At 45.0% G+C, this 17,427-nt stretch overlaps 1 protein-coding gene across 1 annotated transcript; it reads left to right on the top strand.

Moving 5' to 3' along the window:
• Positions 1–8,028: 8,028 nt before the first annotated feature.
• LOC110297641 (zinc finger and SCAN domain-containing protein 5B-like) lies at positions 8,029–16,984 on the top strand. The gene is made up of 4 exons (XM_021166528.2): positions 8,029–8,394; positions 9,353–9,553; positions 11,814–11,967; positions 16,293–16,984. Exons 1-4 carry the CDS (start codon positions 8,029–8,031, stop codon positions 16,982–16,984), a joined length of 1,413 nt encoding a protein of 470 aa, XP_021022187.1.
• Positions 16,985–17,427: the final 443 nt, after the last annotated feature.

Genomic DNA, 17,427 nt, shown 5'->3' with positions numbered 1-17,427 from the left:
GCCTTCTGGCTACTTGAGCATAAACTGGGGTGTCCCCCATCTCCTCCCTGGGTTCTGGGAAGTTGTACAAGTGACTCCCAGACATCAGGGAAACACTCTTGCTGGCGTGTTTAAAGGATATTACAGAGGATACAGTAAAAGGATAAATAGGAAAAGATACAGGGCTGTTGAGCCCCCATACCCTCTTTGTACCACTCTCTCCACGACTTCAACATCCTGGTGGTAGCAGGTCTCTGTTTCCCTAAATTCTTAGAAACAGTTATTTCCGGGATTGGAGAAGTGGTCCAGAGGACCCAGGTTTGGTTGCCAGCACCTACATGATGCCTCACAAACATCTATAACTCCCAAATTCTACTTACAGTTATGTGGGCAAAAGAACTCATACCCTTGAAATAAAAATAAACCTTTAAAAAAAAGTACTCTTGTACTCAGTGTGTGAAGGAGCTTGCAGAAACCGGGTTCACTGGAATCAGACCCCTGCTGTGCACCTGAAAACATGCTCCTACCCCACAACACACAAAAGATAAATAAACAAAATGTAATAAAAACTTAAAAGAAACATCTATTCCAAAACAAAACATTCTAAGACACATTTATAGGAAAACAAAGTCATACAAAACAAACAAACAAAAACAAAACAAAACCAAAGGCAAAAGCAAAGCCGGGCAGTAGCGGCTCACACCTTTAATCCCAGCATTCCAGAGGTAGAGGCAGGCAAAGCTCTGCGTTCAAGACCAGCCTGGTTTACAGAGTTCCAGGATTGCAAGGGCCACACAGAGAAACACTATTTCCAAAAAACAAACAAACCAAACCCAAAAAAGGCAAGAGTCTTAGTGTTCAAGTGTTGTGAAGAGACACCAGGACCAAGACAACTCTTACAGAAGAAAAGCATTTAACTGGGAGTTTGCTCAAAGTTTCAGAAATGTAGCTCATTATCATGGCAGGGGGCATGCAGATCTAGTCCATGGCCAGAGAACTGGGCATACCTACTCATTAATTTTATTTATTATTATTTTTAACTCTTTATTACTTTATATAGCCCTGACTGTCCTGTTACACGCTCTGTAGACTAGGATGGCTTCAAACTACAGACATCTGCCTACCTCTGCCTCCTGAGTGATGGGATTAAAGGCATGTCCCACTATTGCCCAGCTAAATTTTTAAAAAATATTTTTCATTAATTTTTTCTTTACAAATTTCCTACGTGTACACAACACACTTTGGTCATATCCTCCCCTATTCTTCACCGTAACTTGTCCGAGAGATTAAACTCTGTAAGGCTTCATATATTCTTGGCAAATGTTTTATCTCTGAGGCACACTGTCAATGACCCAAGGCTTTATTTATTTAGCAAGGGTCTGATGTAGCCCAGGCTGGTCCCAAACTTCCTATATAGCTATAAATGACTTTAAAGGTTTATTTGTTTATTTTATGTATATGAGTACACTCGCTGTCTCAGACACACCAGCAGAAGGCCTTGGATCCCATTACAGATCCACCATGAGGTTGCTGGGAATTGAACTTAGGACCTCTGGAAGAGCAGCCAGTGTTCTTAACCACTGAGCCATCTCTCCAGCACCCCCTATAAATGACTAAACTTCTGATCCTCCTACCAGGGATTGCAGGTGTTTGTCACCACGCCCGGTTTTATACAATGCTAAAAACAGACTCTCTCAGCCCTCTGCATGCTAAGTCATATACTCTGACATCTGAAATGTATCCCTAGCTGACGCAGACCAAAAAATTTTGTTTTTCTTAAGCTTTATTTATTTATTAATTATATGTAAATATACTGTAGCTGTCTTCAGACACTCCAGAAGAGGAATCAGGTGGTTGCTGAGACTTGAACTCCGAAGAACAGTCGGTGCTCTTACCTGCTGAGCCATCTCACCAGCTCATGTTTTGTTTTTCGAGACAGGGTTTCTCTGTGTAGCTCTGGCTGTCCTGGAACTCACTTTGTAGACTAGGCTGGCCTCTGAACTCAGAAATCCGCCTACCTCTGCCTCCCAAGTGCTGGGATTAAAGGCGTGTGCCACCACCGCCTTACACTCGGAAGCCCAGGCAAGCCTTGAATTTACAATCCTCCTGCCTCAGCCTCCCCAGTAGCAGGTATCATGACCACGCCCTTGTCATTTAATAAACTTATCCCCTCCCTCTGGCAGTCCCACCGTAAATCTATTCGTCGGGTTCTAAAATGACATCTAAAATGGCCTCCAAAGGGTTTGAGGCAATCTCTGGGCAGACTAGTAACCGGAAGACAGTTCCGATGCTCCCTATATAAGAGATGGATGGCGCTGTCGCTCCAAGCACTTTGCAGAGAGATCTGGGAAGACAAGAGACTGCGGGCTAGCAGGACTAGCAAGGTAAGTTAACCAGGGAGGAAGGTGGGTTGGTGTTAGCAAAGCTGTGTGTTCTGATGCAGACACAATGCTCTCTCAAGATTTAACTGGGCAGAAGGTACCTTCAGTAAGGCACTTTGGACCTGAGGCAGGAGGATAGTGAGTTTCAGCCAGATGAGGCCGCATGGCAAAGAGTGGTGTTCTTATAATAAACAGAAAGAAACTCCCACTGTATCCTTTTTGATGAACGTCTTTCTTTCTTGGTAATAACCATGTTGCTCTTTCAGACTCTATATCTCGACGCTGGGCTAGGCTGGGTCATGTGGTTGCATGTTTGAATTTGTTTTTATTTTATTTTGCTCTTGAGGTAGTCTAGTTCTATAATTCTATCCTGGAACTCCATTCTCCTGCCTTAAGGCTTGAGAGCAGGACCCTGGGTCCAGCATTATTCTTTTTTTTTTTTTTTTTTTTTTTTTTGGTTTTTCGAGACAGGGTTTCTCTGTGTAGCCCTGGCTGTCCTGGAACTCACTTTGTAGACCAGGCTTGCCTCGAACTCAGAAATCCGCCTGCCTCTACCTCCCCCAGCATTACTCTTTTTTGTTTTGTTTTGTTTTCTGAGACAGGGTTTCTTTGTGTAGCCCTGGCTGTCCTGGAACTTACTTTGTAGACCAGGAACTCACTTTGTAGACCAGGCTGGCCTCGAACTCAGAAATCTGCCTACCTCTGCCTCCCAAGTGCTGGGATTAAAAGCGTGTGCCACCATGCCTGGCTAGCATTACTCTTAATTAACACCAGCCTTGGGGATAAAGAATGCAAGAGTTCATTGTGGAGACGCTTACCCAGAATCCCAGCTTTCAGGAGGAGGTAGATCGATGAAGCAGATGCTTGCTATAAAGTTTAAGGCCAAACCCAACAACCAGATGAGTTTTAAGCCAGCCTAGACTATACAGCCCAACCCTATCTCAAAACAAAAAATAAAAACAAAAACCCCAAACCATTTTTGGAACAAGTTCAAATCAATGATGAAACTAGTTCTTGGTTAAAAATCAAATTCCCAGCCAGGCAGTGGCGGCTTGTGCCTTTAATCCCAGCATTTGGGAGTTCGAGACCAGCCTGGTCTACAGAGTGAGTTCCAGTACAGCCAGGGCTACACAGAGAAACCCTGTCTTGGAAAAAAAATTCTAATTCCTAGCTGGGTGGTGGTGGCATATTCTTTTACCACCTTGCCCTAAGGAGGTAGAGGTAGGTGGATCATTTGAGTTTGAAGCCAGCCTGATCTACAGAGGGAAGTCCAGGACAGTCAAAGCTACACAGTAGAAATAAATAAACACCAATTCCTGAAGGTGGCGCACGCCTTTAATCCCAGCACTCGGGTTGCAGAGGCAGGCAGATTTCTGAGTTCGAGGCCAACCTGGTCTACAAAGTGAGTTCCAGGACAGCCAGGGCTACACAAGAGAAACCCTGTCTCGGGAAGGAAAGAAAGAAAGAAAGAAAGAAAGAAAGAAAGAAAGAAAGAAAGAAAGAAAGAAAGAAAGAAAGAAAGAAAGAAAGAAAGAAAGAAAGAAAGAAAGAAAGAAAGAAAGATTTGAATGTATTAGATTTTTAACACCATATGAGCAATTGGGGATGAAGTGGTTATTTTTTGTTTGTTTGTGGGTTTTTCTTCTTTTTAATTTATTTTTGTAGAGCTGGGACTATAACAAAGATTCTAGGCAAGCACCCTACTAACTGAGCTATGTCTCCAACTTTTCTCTCTCTTTCTCTCTCTCTCTCTCTCTCTGTGTGTGTGTGTGTGTAGCCCAGGCTGGCCTAGAACACACAGATCTAATCTGCCTCTGCCTCCAAAGTGCTGGGATTTAAGGCTACAAGTAGCTGCAATTTTATTTTATCATCTCAATTATTAAAATAAAAAGGTTACGCCAGGTACTGGGAACACAGACCTCTGAGTTTGAGGCTAGCCAGAGCTACACAGAAACGCTGTCTAAAGTCTTTTTGTTCTGTACAGATAGCTCAGCAGTTAAGAGCACTGGCTGCTCTTTTAGAGAACTCAGATTCAACTTCTAACAGCCACAAGGAAGTTCACAATTGCCTACAACTCTCAGGGTCTCCAAGGCCCTGGTTACTAGGTACAGAGACAAACATGCATATAAAACATATAAATAAAAATTAAAATACATATAAAACATCCACACACATTATTTAAAGTTATTAACATTATTGTTTTGCCAGGCACAGTGGCACATGCCTTTAAATCCAGCACTTGGGAGCAATCATGCACATCTCTGAGTTCAAGGCCAGCATGGTCTATATAGAGACCTTGCTGACCTCGTCTGTCACAGTGATCCTGGTGCTACAGGTGTGAGCTACCACCTGTAGTTTTTGGTTCCTTGGTTTGTTTTAGTCTCCTGTAATTCTTGTCTCATTTATATAGCTAGTACTTTTAAGTTGTAGTTATTTTGTAATGAAATATAAATGTCTTTCTAGCAACTGTAAGACCCCTGAAGCTGGGCCTCGGCTCAAGTCCCAGGATGAGCTGGCCAGCACCCCAAAGACTCGAGAGAAAACCACACCAGATGCAAACTGCAAGAGGTTTTATTATCAGCTAGCTGAGGACAAACTCCTTCCATGGTGCAGGGTAGGGGAGTTCGACCCCGAGCAGTGACAGTAGGGGGCTTTTAACAGCTAGCTGAGGAGTTGGGAGGAGAGTTCTTCTTTGCCCAGATGTCCTTGGTAAAATTACAATTATCGCATCTCTGGCTGTAAGGCTCAGAAACAAAAAGGCTTTTTGCTGGCTATAGAGAACAAAGAGCTTCTTTCTAGCTGTATTTTTAGAGATCAGGGAAAACAAGCTTGGGGAACATCCAGGGGCTTTACCTCCCAGGGAGAAATGCTCTAAGTCGGGGTCCCACATTCCCCACTCCTTCTAGTACATAGTTCTAGTCTTAGAACTAGGAAAATTAAACCTCTGGCCCAGCTGTCAAATAAAGCCAACATGAGGTCGTAGCTTTAGGATTTGTAACTTTGAGAGCCTCAGAAGCCCCTCGAATGACACTAGAGAGTCTCTCGTCAGTGGTAGGAGGGAGGGAGGAGGTTCCTGTGCCAAGCCCAGTGAGTGTGAGCAGGGCCAGGCCAGTGGGCCGCAGTGGGGCCAGGAGGGGGAGCTTGTCAGAAGCACCAGGTAGGGTCCTTTCCATTTGGGTTCAAGGTTGTCGGAATGGTGGCACCAGACCAGGACAGGATCCTTTATTTGAAATTTATGTGGCACTGCCGTGGTTCCTGGTTCATACTTTTTTTGTTTTGTTTTGTTTTGTTTCAGCAATTCTCAGGCATCTTTTTCTGACCAGTTCTAGGGCCTTCAAGAGAGCTAGCAGGGGGTGGGAAAAAGTTACATCAGGGTCAAACATTTTCCCTGCTTTTGTTAAGCAGGGCAGTCCCCCACGGAGGAGTTCAAAAGGTGTAAAGTTTAAATTTCCCTGGGGTGTTCCGTACTCAGAATAAGGCAAAGGGAAGGAGAGCTGTCCAATCTCCCCCCCCCCTCCCCTTCGTCTCTAAAGTCAATTTAGTCAAGGTTTCTTTTAATGTTCTATTTATCCTCTCTGCCTGTCCTGAACTCTGGGGTCTATAAGCACAATGTAACTTTCAATCGATCTCCAATTGTCTGGCTAACCCTTGACTTACCTGGGCAAGGAAGGAGGGGCCATTGTCTGACGAAAGTACCAAATCTTGGGATGCCAAATCTTGGGAAATTTTTTTTTAATATCTTCTTTGCCACGACATTGGCAGTCTCCTTCTTAGTGGGGCTGGCTTTGACTCACCCTGAAAAAGTGTCTAATAAACTTTTTGTCTAATAAACAAAAATAAATATCTAAACTAATAGATATTTATTACCATACTTGGCTGGTTTAGTAAAATCTACTTTTCAGTATGCCCCTGGCCGGTCATCTCTTAGCTGCCTTTCGGGGGCATTCTTGTGGTGCCCAGCATTGGTGAGGGCACAGGCTTGGCATTTATTAACAATCTCCTGGGCAACGTTGGGTAATCTTACAACATAGTAGTTTGAGCTCTTAACAATTTCTTTGAGCTTCTTAGTTTCTAAGTGTGTGAGCTGGTGTAGGTTGGCTACATATTGTTGCCCTTCTCTGGTGGGCAGGACCGAGTGACCATCTTGGGTCTTAGCCACTCCCTGGGGAGTATACCCACATATCTCAGGTATATTGCCTATTAGTTCCTGATCTTCTGGAGTGTAGTCAAAGCCTGTGTCGTTGAGTTCATAATATTCCTTAAGTTCTTTATTTTTTTCTCTAGCTATGAGGATCATAGCTCTTTGGGCCACCTGTTTGGCAGCCAGGTCAGCCATCTGATTTCTCTTCGCTATGGCATCATGGCCTTTCTGGTGACCAAGGCAATGTATGATGGCCAGTTTTTTTGGCAAGTGTATGGCTTCTAATAGGCTCAAGATTTCTTCTTTATTTTTAATATCTTTCCCAGCAAATGTGAGTAACCCCCTTTGCCTATAGATTGCCCCATGTATGTGAGCGGTGGCGAGAGCATACCTGCTGTCTGTGTAGATATTGATGTTCCCAGGATGGCAGCCTGTTACTCCTGCATCTGTCAGTAACCCTCCCCTCCATCCCAGACAGGGAGTTCGTTGCTTTCATGAGTGCGGACAACATCAAACCAAGAATACCGAATTCAAACACAGCCGGCAGACAAAGACATAGACAAAGACAGGATCCTACCTCCAAGCGGAGTCTCTGAGAACTGGGGTAGGCCACAAATCCCAGCAGGCGAACCCCCACATGTAAGACCCCCGAAGCTAGGCCTCTGCTCAAGTCCCAGGATGAGCTGGCCAGCACCCCAAAGACTCGAGAGAAAACCACACCTGATACAAACTGCAAGAGGTTTTATTATCAGCTAGCTGAGGACAAACTCCTTATGGGGTACAGGGTAGGGGAGTTCGACCCTGAGCAGTAACCGTAGGGGGCTTTTAACAGCTAGCTGAGGAGTTGGGAGGAGTTGGGAGGAGAGTTCTTCTCTGTCTGGATGTCCTTGGTAAAATTACAATTATCACATCTCTGACTGTAAGGCTCAGAAACAAACAAACAAAAAAGGCTGGCTATAGAGAACAAAGAGCTTCTTTCTGGCTGTATTTTTAGAGATCAGGGAAAACAAGCTTGGGAAACGTCCAGGGGCTTTACCTTCCAGGGAGAAACGCTCTAAGTCGGGGTCTCACACAACCTTTGTGTTAAAATTTCAGACAAGTACCAAGTTTTAAGCTATAAATACTTAGAAGTAATTTAAATCTAATTTATATAATTAAGTTTTTTCCCCATTAAAATTTTTCTCTTTTCTGTTTTGTTGAGACAGAGTTTCTCTGTAGCTCTGGCTGTCTTGGAACTCATTCCGTGTAGACAGGGCTGGCCTCTGCCTCATAAGCACCCCAGATTTATGGGTGTGTGCCACCACTCCCAGCAGCAATTTTGTATGTTCCTAACAATATGTATGGGGGGTATGTTTATAAGAAATGATGAAATCTAGGCAACAACAGAATTAAACTAATCCACTTTTTTCTTGCCTCCCAGGCGTCTGGACCAACATCAAACCTATCTCTGTGGCAAAATGGGTAGGCCAGTTTACACAGGGGTCACTTCAGACCTTTCCTAGACCAAGGGGAATATTTCCCACAGATATGGCTACGAATGTGCCGTCAGATAGCCCTGTCAGGTCAGGGCAACCGCTATCACTGATAGCCGAAGTGAAACATGGAGAAAGGCAAAATTATAACCCCGAGTTTTGGCACATGAAGTTCCGAGGTTTCAGTCCCTCCGAAGGGTCCAACTGGATCCAGGACCTGAGGAGCATCTCTGAGCTATGCTATCAGTGGCTGAGGCCGGACCTGAACAGCAAGGAGGAGATCCTGGATCAGCTGGTGCTGGAGCAGTTCCTAACCTGCATGCCACCAGAGCTGCAGGCCTTAGTGAAGGAGAGCGGAGTGAAGAGCTGCAAAGACCTGGAAAAGCTCTTCCTGTTGCAAGACAGGAAACGCCACAACTGGGTAAGCAGAGCCTCAGCTGTGTCCTCTGGGAAGGACGGATAGCTGTGGGGGACCCACCAGGGAGCAGAACCTGTAGAGGATCTTGCCCTTAATCAGTGGCTCTCAAGGGGAGTTTTGCTTCCCAAGAGATAAACAGCAATGTCTGGGGGCTTTTTTTTTTTTTTTTGGTTTTTCGAGACAGGGTTTCTCTGTATAGCCCTGGCTGTCCTGGAACTCACTTTGTAGACCAGGCTGGCCTCGAACTCATAAATCTGCCTGCCTCTGCCTCCCAAGTGCTGGGATTAAAGGCATGCGCCACCACGCCCGGCTGTCTGGGGGCTTTTATGGGTTTGTTTCGTCTTTGTGAAGGTCACACAGAAACTATTTAGTAGCCAAGGGATTGTATAGATCAGAAACAGTGCAAACTAACAGGCCAATGACCAGCTCACAGAGTCAAAAGCACACAAACTCTGGGGTGTTTTTGTTTTTGTTTTTGACAGTTTTGAGCTTCGATGTTGGTGCTGGGAATTGAATCCAGGTGTTCTGGATAGCAGCCTGTGCTCTTAATCTCTGAGCTATCTCTCTTTGTTGTTGTTTTTAACCTGCATGTACCTCATGATGCCCTTGGAGGCCAGAGGAGGACATCAGGTCCCCTTGGAACTAAAGTTACAGTTATGAGGCACCATGTTGGTGCAGGTCAGTGAATCTGAACAGTGAACAAGGAGCAGTCGGTACTCTTAATCTTTCCAACTTTGCTGCCCCAGACTCCTTGTTTATTGAGACAGGGTCTAAGGTAGCTCAGGCTGGTCTCCAACTCACTGGGTAGCTGAGTATGACCTTGTGGACCATGCTCAGGAAGATAGATTGCAAGTAAGCCTAGCTGGGCTGCTAAATCAGAACAGAAGTGAGAGTGCTTGCTGGGAGAACTATATCCAGGCTCTTACATGGGGTCTGATCCTGATTCCCTTTCTCCGAACAGTCCATAATCTACTCCCAAGGACAGGCATACCTCCTTCGGCATCCCAGCGTTGGGAAGGCTGAAGCCGCAGAGGATAAATGGGACCATATGGACTTCTCCCAGGGGCACCTATCAAATGAGAGCGAGGTGTCTCTCAATAGAGGCCAGGCCAGTCGGGAGCTACAGAACCTCTCTGAGACTGAAGAGCCATCCACCAGCCAGGTGAATGTATATCACTATCTCTGGGGGGTGATTTGAGAGAAGGAGCTAGAAGACCGGAGTTTTGAGAGATTTGCTAAGGGCTGGGGTTGGCCACACTGACCATAGATGTATGTATCCCATGCTTAGACATTGTTGTGCAGAATGAAGACCCATCTGCCTGCCTACTCCTTAAAGCTCAGCATTTAGAGCAGGCATGGTAGCGCAAGCCTTTAATCTTAGCTCTGAGGCAGAATGTGACAAGTATCTCTTGAGTTCAAGGCCAACTAGGGCTACACAGTGACCCTGTCCTCAACAATAACTGTGAGGCCACCATCAACATAAACTGATAAAGCATAGTGCTACCCTGTACTCAAAGCCACTTGGAAAGCTAAGGAATCAGGTTTGACGCCAGTCTGGGCTACACAGAGTTCAGAGACAGCCTGGGCAACTTATCAAGAACCTGTTTCAAACAAACAAACAAACAGACAGAAAGACAGACAGACAAAAAAGTCAAAGGGCCAGCAGGATGGCCAGAGGTAGACCGGGCATGCCTAGAATCCACCAGTGGGGAAGGAGGTGTGATTCTCAGAGAGTGCTTCCCTGCACAAAGCTCTAGTACCACAAACCAGTGAACAAGCAAAGAAAAAAAAAAAAAAAAAGCTAGTAGAATACTCCGTCTGATTGGATGTGAGGACTGAAGCCACGGTGAGTGGAAGGAAGGTGTTGGTTCACTCTCCGGCAGTCTTTCAGGGCTGGAAGCCACTAGAAAAGTTTACTTTTTCACCCTCTATTCTTCTGCTTACCCCAGCCCCGCAACTTCCTGCCCCTCTTTGAAAACTAACCTCCCTGCCCCTGAATCTAGTTTGTGCTACTCATACAGCCCTGGGTATAAGGCCACTTGCTGGAGTGAAGTGGACCTACCCGTGATCACAAAAACCCAAAGCCATCAACTGTCCATAAGCTCCTCCTTTAGGGGCGGGGACTCCTGAGCTCTGCCTACTCCTTGCTGGAACGGTGATTGGCTGGATGTCGTACAGGTCACTGTAGCCTCTGTAATGTAAGTTCACGAGTTCAGCAGTCCAATCCTGTCCAGAAGACTTGGCTTTATTCCTGTCACCAACTTCTCCACTCCCTTCCCCCGGACCTTTCTCCCTCCCCACCCCAACCCCACTTAGAATCTTTTTGCTCTGTTTTTCAAGACAGGGTTTCTCTGTAGCCCTGGCTGGCCTGGAACTTGCTCTGTAGACTAGGTTGGCTTCTAACTGGAGATCTGCCTACCTCTGCCTCCTGACTGCTAGGATTAAAGGTGTGAGACACTACAACTGGCTAAGAGTTTTTGTTAACGGTGTCTATCACTGTCATTTCAAAGCCCACAATATGTATCAGAGGAGAGCTCCCCCCCGCCCCCATCAGAATCATTCAATTTCCTCTTATATTGTCCTATTATATGTGTGGGTATTTTTCTTACATGTGTATCTGTACACCATGTGTGTGCCTGGTGCCTTGAGGGGGTGAGAAGAGAGTGTTAGATCCCTTGGAACTGGAGTTATACAGGTGGCTCTGAGCCTCCTTGTGGGTGCAAACCCAGGTCCTCCTCAAGAGCAGTCAGTGATCTTAATCTCTGAGCCGTATCATCTCTAGTCCCACTAGCCCTAAATCTTAGTACTGCCAAAGTTGAAAGGCATTTTGCTTGTAGAGTCAAGGGCAGGGAAGAATGTGTAGAATGTGAGATTTAGAGGTATGGTAATTAGTTACACATTAATGACACATGTATGTAGAGACTATGTATTGTATGGATGCATCCCCTGTCAATCGAAAACCCCTATGGACTATAGGAGAGTGTGAAACTGAAGGTGGGACATCCAGGAGGCAGAAGGACTTCTGGGATAGAGCCAGGTGAGGAAGAGCTTCCTGGGAAGATGAGAGAGACCCATGGTACCTGAGCACAGGTAACTGCCACATGGCAGTGTAGATGAAAATAAATGAGGTAGTTTAAGTTATGACTTAGTCAGAGAATAATCTAGCTGTATGGCCGAGGTATTTGCAAATATTACTTGGGGGAGCATGGGGTTGAGAGGAAGAACCAGGACATAACTTCTACATGTACAAATAAGAGAATATTCGTTGATGTGGGATAATAAGGTGGGCTATAGAAATATAAATGTTCCCACAACTCTGGAAAAAAGTTAGTGTAGTGCACTGATCCAGACAGATTTCTGTGTTCTATCTCTCCCTGGAACAAACACACACTCATGATTGTTCTTAATTGTCCTCTGTCAAGGAAGAGGGCATTTTGCTGGGCGTGATTCCTGAGAGGAGACAGCCAGACTACCTGAGACCTGAGAAGAGCCCGGGGAATGACTCAGTCCCTGACCTGGAAGAGGCAGAGGCATCTGTGTTTGTTGGTCAGGACCCTCTTCCAACACTGGGTCCCGGTGAGTTCAAGGTGGGGACTTACTGGGTACTTATGAATTACCCTTGTGTGACACTCTTGGGAAGTTGGTGGGATGTTCCCAGCCAACACCAGAGTTGCGTTTGGACAAGTCTGGTATGGCAGGAATGGTCTTTTTATTATTCCTTTGCATACACTGGTTTTTTTCCACTAATTTATTTGTTTACTTTATACCCCAGTTGCAGCCCCTTCCCCTCCTCCCAGGTCCCCCTCACACAACCCTTTACTCATCCCCATCCCTGTCATCTCTGAGAAGGCTGCGTACCAACCCACCCTGGTACCTCAAGTAAATTCTCTTCCGGACAAGACAGCCCAGTTAGGGAATTGGGATCCACAGGCAGGCAGGGAACAGATTCAGTGACAGCCCCCATCCAAGTTGGGAGACTCCCACGAAGACCAAGGGGTACATCAGATGTACAAGGGTTCAGTTTAGTTGACTCTATTGATCTTCCTGTGGAGTCTCTATCCCTTTTGGATTCCTCAATCTTTTCCCGAACTCCCCAAGCTCTCCCTAATGTTTGGCTGTGGGTCTCTGCATGCTTCAGTCAGCCGCTGAGTGGAGTCTCTCAGAGAACAGTTAATAGTGTCGGGGTTTGGTTCTTGCCCATGGAATGGATCTCCACTTGGGCCAGTCATTGGTTGGCCAGTTCCCTCCATCTCTGTTCCATTTTTGTCCCTGTACTTGTAGGCAGGACATATTTTGGGGTTGAAGGTTTTGTGTCTGGGTTGGTGTCTTTATCCCTCCACTGGAAGTCCTGCCTGGGCTATACAGGAGGTGGCCACTTCAGGTTCCATATCCTCTACTGCTAGGAATCTCAGCTAGAGTCATACCCATAGACTGGAGCCTCCATATCTCAGGCCTCTAGCATGTCCTAGAGACCCCTCCTTCCCCTGCTGATTTCTGTTCACTCTCCTGGTCCTCTCTCCTCAGTTTTCCCTACACTTGATTCCTACTCCCTTCCCTTCAAGCATTCTCCCTTGGGCCCTCCTTGTTATTTAGCTTCTTTGAGTTTGGATTATAGCCTGGGTATCCTGTATTTTATGGCTAATGTCCACTTATCAATGAGTACATACCATGTATGTTCTTTGGGTCTGGGTTGCTTCACTCAGGATGACATTTTCTAGTTCCATCCATTTGCCTGAAAATTCCATGATGCCCTTGTTTTTAATTGCTGAATAGAATTGCATTGTGTAAGTGAACCACATTTTCTTTACCCATTATTCAGTTAAGGGGCATCTGGATTGCTTACAGTTTGTGGCTATTATAAATAAAGCTGCTATGAACACAGCACATGCCCTTGTGGTATGGTGGAGCATCTTTTTATGTCCAGGAATGGTATAGCTGGGTCTTGAGGTAGATCTATTCCCAAACTGACAAGTTGGTTTCCAAAGTGGTTGTTGTACAAATTTGCAATCTCATCAGCAATGGAGGTCTAGTCCTCTTGCTCCACATCCTCACCAGCATGCACTGTTTGTTGTTGAGTTTTTTATTTTAGCCATGTATGTAAAATGAAATCTCAGGGTAGTTTTAATTTGCATTTCCTCAGTGACTAAGGATGTTGATCATTTCTTTAAGTGTTTCTAGGCCATTAGAGATCCCTCTGAGAATTCTCTGTTTAGCTCTGTACTTCTCTATTTTTTTTAAGATTTATTTTATGTATATGAGCGCACCATTGCTCTCTTCAGACACATCAGAAGAGGGCATCAGATCCCATTACAGATGGCTAAGAGCCATCCTGTGGTTGCTGGGAGTTAAACTCAGGATCTTTGGAAGAGTAGTCAGTGCTCTTAATTGCTGAGCCATCTCTCCAGCCCATGTACTCCATTTTTAATTGGGTTATTTGGTTTTCTTATGTGTTCCTACCAAGGCATTCAAGGCTATTTTCCACACTCTTATTTAGTGTATCCATTTTATATTGAGGTCTTTTTTAAATTTTTTTTTAATTTTTTTTTATTTTGGTTTTTTGAGACAGGGTTTCTCTGTATAGCCCTGGGTGTCCTGGAGCTCACTTTGTAGACCAGGCTGCCCTTGAACTCAGAAATCCACCTGCCTCTGCCTCCCGAGTGCTGGGATTAAAGGCGTGCGCCACCACTTTTGATCTACTTGGACTTGAGTATTTTGCTGGCTGATAAATATGAATATTTGCATTCTTCTACATGCAGACATCCAATTAGACCACCACCATTTGTTGATCCATCCTTCCTTCCTTCCCCCCTCTCTTCTTCTTCTTCTTCTTCTTCTTCTTCTTCTTCTTCTTCTTCTTCTTCTTCTTCCTCTTCCTCTTCATCCTCTTCATCTTCCTCTTCCTCTTTCTTTCTTCCTTTCTTTCTTCCTTTCTTTCTTTCTTTCTTTCTTTCTTTCTTTCTTTCTTTCTTTCTTTCTTTCTTATTTCCTTCCTTCCTTTCTTTCTTCCATTGTATGGCTTTGGGCTTCTTTGTCAAAAATCAAGTGTCCATAAGTGTGAGGCTTTATTTCTGGGTCTTCAATTGTGTTCCATTGATCAGCCTGTTTTAATGCCAATATCATGTAGTTTTTATTACCTTTGTTCTGTAGTGCAGTTTGAGGTCAGGAATGGTGATACCTCCAAAAACTCCTTAATTATACAGGATTCTTTTTAGCCATCCTGGGTTTTTTAGTTTTCCTTATGAAGTTGAGAATTCTTTCAAGGTTTGTAAAAGAATTGTGTTGAAATTTTGATGGGGATTGAATTGAATCTGTAGATTGCTTTTGGTAAGATGGCTAATTTTTACTATGTTAATCCTATCTATCCATGAGCATGGGAGATCTTTGCATCTTTTGCTATCTGAAGTTCTTGTCATACAGGTCTTTCACTTGCTTGGTTAGAGTCACACCAATGTATTTTATGTTATTTTTGACTATTGTGAAGGGTGTTGTTTCCCTAATTTCTTGCTCAGCCCATTTATCATTTATAAAGAAGGGCTCCTGGTTTTTTTGGTGTGTGTGTGTGTGTGTGTGTGTGTGTGTGTGTGTGTGTGTAGTTAATCTTGCATTCATTCACTTTGCTGACAGTCTTTATCAGGAGTAGGAGTTCTCTCGTAGAATTTTTGGTTCGCTTATGTATACTATCAGATCATCTTTGAGCAGCAATGCCTTGGTGGCTCCCTTTCCAATTTGTATCCCCTTGATCTCATTTAGCTGTCTTATTGCTCTGGCTAGGACTTGAAGTAATATACTGAAGGGATTGGGAGAGAGTGGGCAGCCTGTCCTGTCACTGACTTTAGTGGAAATGTTTTAAGTTCCTCTCCATTTAACTTGATGTTGGCTATTGGCTTGCTGTTTATTGTGCATTTGTTGTTGTTGTTGTTTTTCGGTTTTTCGAGACAGGGTTTCTCTGTATAGCCCTGGCTATCCTGGAACTCACTCTGTAGACCAGACTAGCCTCGAACTCAGAGATCCGCCTGCCTCTGCCTCCCAAGTGCTGGGATTAAAGGCGTGAGCCACCACTGCCAGGCTTTTTTGTTTGTTTTATGTTTTTTGTTTTTTTAATGTTTAGGTATGATGTGCCTTGTATCTCTGATCTCTTCCAAGATTTTTAACATGAAGGGGTGTTGGATTTTGTCAAAGGCTTTTTCAGTATCTAATGAGATAATCATGTGGCTTTTCTTTCAGTTTGTTTATATGGTGGTTAGGGTGTGTGTGTGTGGGTGTGTGTGTGTGTTGAACCACCCGTGCAACTCACCCCTGCCAGATATGCCCCAGATGGACCTGACTGGCAAGGGATTGATAGTGGTTGTGTAGTCCAAGCTGGTTGTTCCTGGTGAGCCTGCCCTGCATGCCTCCACCAGGAAGGGGCCTGCCAGGCTCCTCATGACAGCAGGGAAAGACCAGAGCCAGACAATAGAAGCCAGGGGACTAAGTGCATCTCACCTCTGCTGACTGTGCCCCAGGCGGACTTGCTGGCAAGGGATTGGTGGGACAGGTTTCAAGCTGGTTGCTCCTGGGGCCCCTGTAGGTCTCCACAGGGAAGCAAGACACTCAAGGCTCACAAGTCCCACAAGGCTCCTCCAGACAGCAGGATGAGCTGAGTGCAAGACAATGGAGGTCAGTGTACTGTGTGCAACTCACTTCTGCCTGCTGTGCCCCTGTTGGACCAAACTGGTGAACAGAATGGTCCTTAAGTACTGTATGTCTCAGTGGGTAATGTGGGCAAGAAAGAATCAACCCCAGAATTATTCTCTGAACTCTACATTCTTAGACTAGCATATCCTTCCATAATCAAATAAATGTAATACTTTTTTTGAGACAGCATTTCATATTTTAAATGTTGTATGTGGAATCTCTTCCAGCAGTTTCTCCCGGAGTAAAGGGTGCCGTGCAGCCCCAAGAAGACACTGTTGTGGATGCTGTACCATTGTTCACCCATGTTCTGCAAAGAGATTTAGCCTTGAACAGAGATCTTCAGAATCTTCCTAGTTTCAACTTACCCACTTCCCAAGGAGTGGCGTCCTATATGGGCAATACAGAAGATGGGCTAGAGGCTGCTAAGCCCGAGCCTGCTAACCCACGGCCTAAGAAGCAAGTTGACAGTCTTGCTGGCCAGGCTCGGTTTCAGTGTACTGAATGCAAGAAGAGCTTTCTTTACAAGTCCCACTTTGACCTCCACCAGAGGTCACACACAGGAGAGAGACCTTTCAAGTGCATCTTGTGCAACAAGGCCTTTGTTCAGTCCTCCGACCTGAGAGTCCACCAGCGTGTCCACACAGGGGAGAAGCCTTACATGTGTGCAGTCTGTGGGATGGAGTTTGCCCACGGGTCCACCCTGCAGGGCCACAGTCGAGTCCACACGAAGGAGAAGCCTTTTGAGTGTAAGGATTGTGGGCAACGCTTCCGCCACAAGGGCAACCTCAATGTCCATTTCCGCATCCATTGCAACTTGAGACCCTATGTCTGTAAGAAGTGTAACATGGCTTTCCGACAGCAGGGGACTTGGAAGCGACACATGAAAACCCACTTGAGAAAGAGAAAGACGTCTGAGTAATTCTGGATTCAGTTTTTTCCTCTAGAAAGACTGAGATTGAGGTCTTTTCTTGGAGAAATGGAGGTTGGGTTGCCCCTATTCCATGAGGTCTCATCCCTTCATGGTCATTGTATAGAGTATTCATTGGTGGTCTGTTTCACTATGCCCCCTGGATTTTTATTTTTGAAATAGGGTTAGAACATGTATACTAAAAGTTAAATGTTTTAAAATTAAATTTTCATTTAAGTTATTCATCTATTCATTGATTGACTTACTTACTTTGAGACAGGGTCTCTCTATGTAGCCCTGGCTATCCTGAAGCTCACTATGTAGACCAGTCTGGTCTCTAGATCAGAGATTCTCCTGTCTGCCTCTGGAGCGCTGGGATTAAAGGAGCCAGGGCTTATTTTCCATTGTATGTGTTGCCTGTAATTTTAAAACAGGCTATGGCTCAGTGGTTAAGA

This window comes from Mus caroli, unplaced genomic scaffold (genome assembly GCF_978045245.1).
Source record: "Mus caroli unplaced genomic scaffold, Mus_caroli_1 scaffold_8, whole genome shotgun sequence".
In the NCBI taxonomy this organism is placed as follows: domain Eukaryota; kingdom Metazoa; phylum Chordata; class Mammalia; order Rodentia; family Muridae; genus Mus; species Mus caroli.
Note: the sequence above shows the minus strand (reverse complement) of the source record. Positions and strands in the feature narration are given on the sequence as shown.

What these genes read in the sequence shown, in the direction of transcription:
- LOC110297641 (XM_021166528.2), top strand. Translation starts at nt 8,029, where the DNA reads ATGGCTACGAATGTGCCGTCAGATAGCCCTGTCAGGTCAGGGCAACCG. An exon ending in AAGAGCCATCCACCAGCCAG is followed by an intron (nt 9,554 to 11,813) that starts GTGAATGTATAT and finishes TCCTCTGTCAAG; the next exon opens with GAAGAGGGCATTTTGCTGGG. An exon ending in TCTTCCAACACTGGGTCCCG is followed by an intron (nt 11,968 to 16,292) that starts GTGAGTTCAAGG and finishes AATCTCTTCCAG; the next exon opens with CAGTTTCTCCCGGAGTAAAG.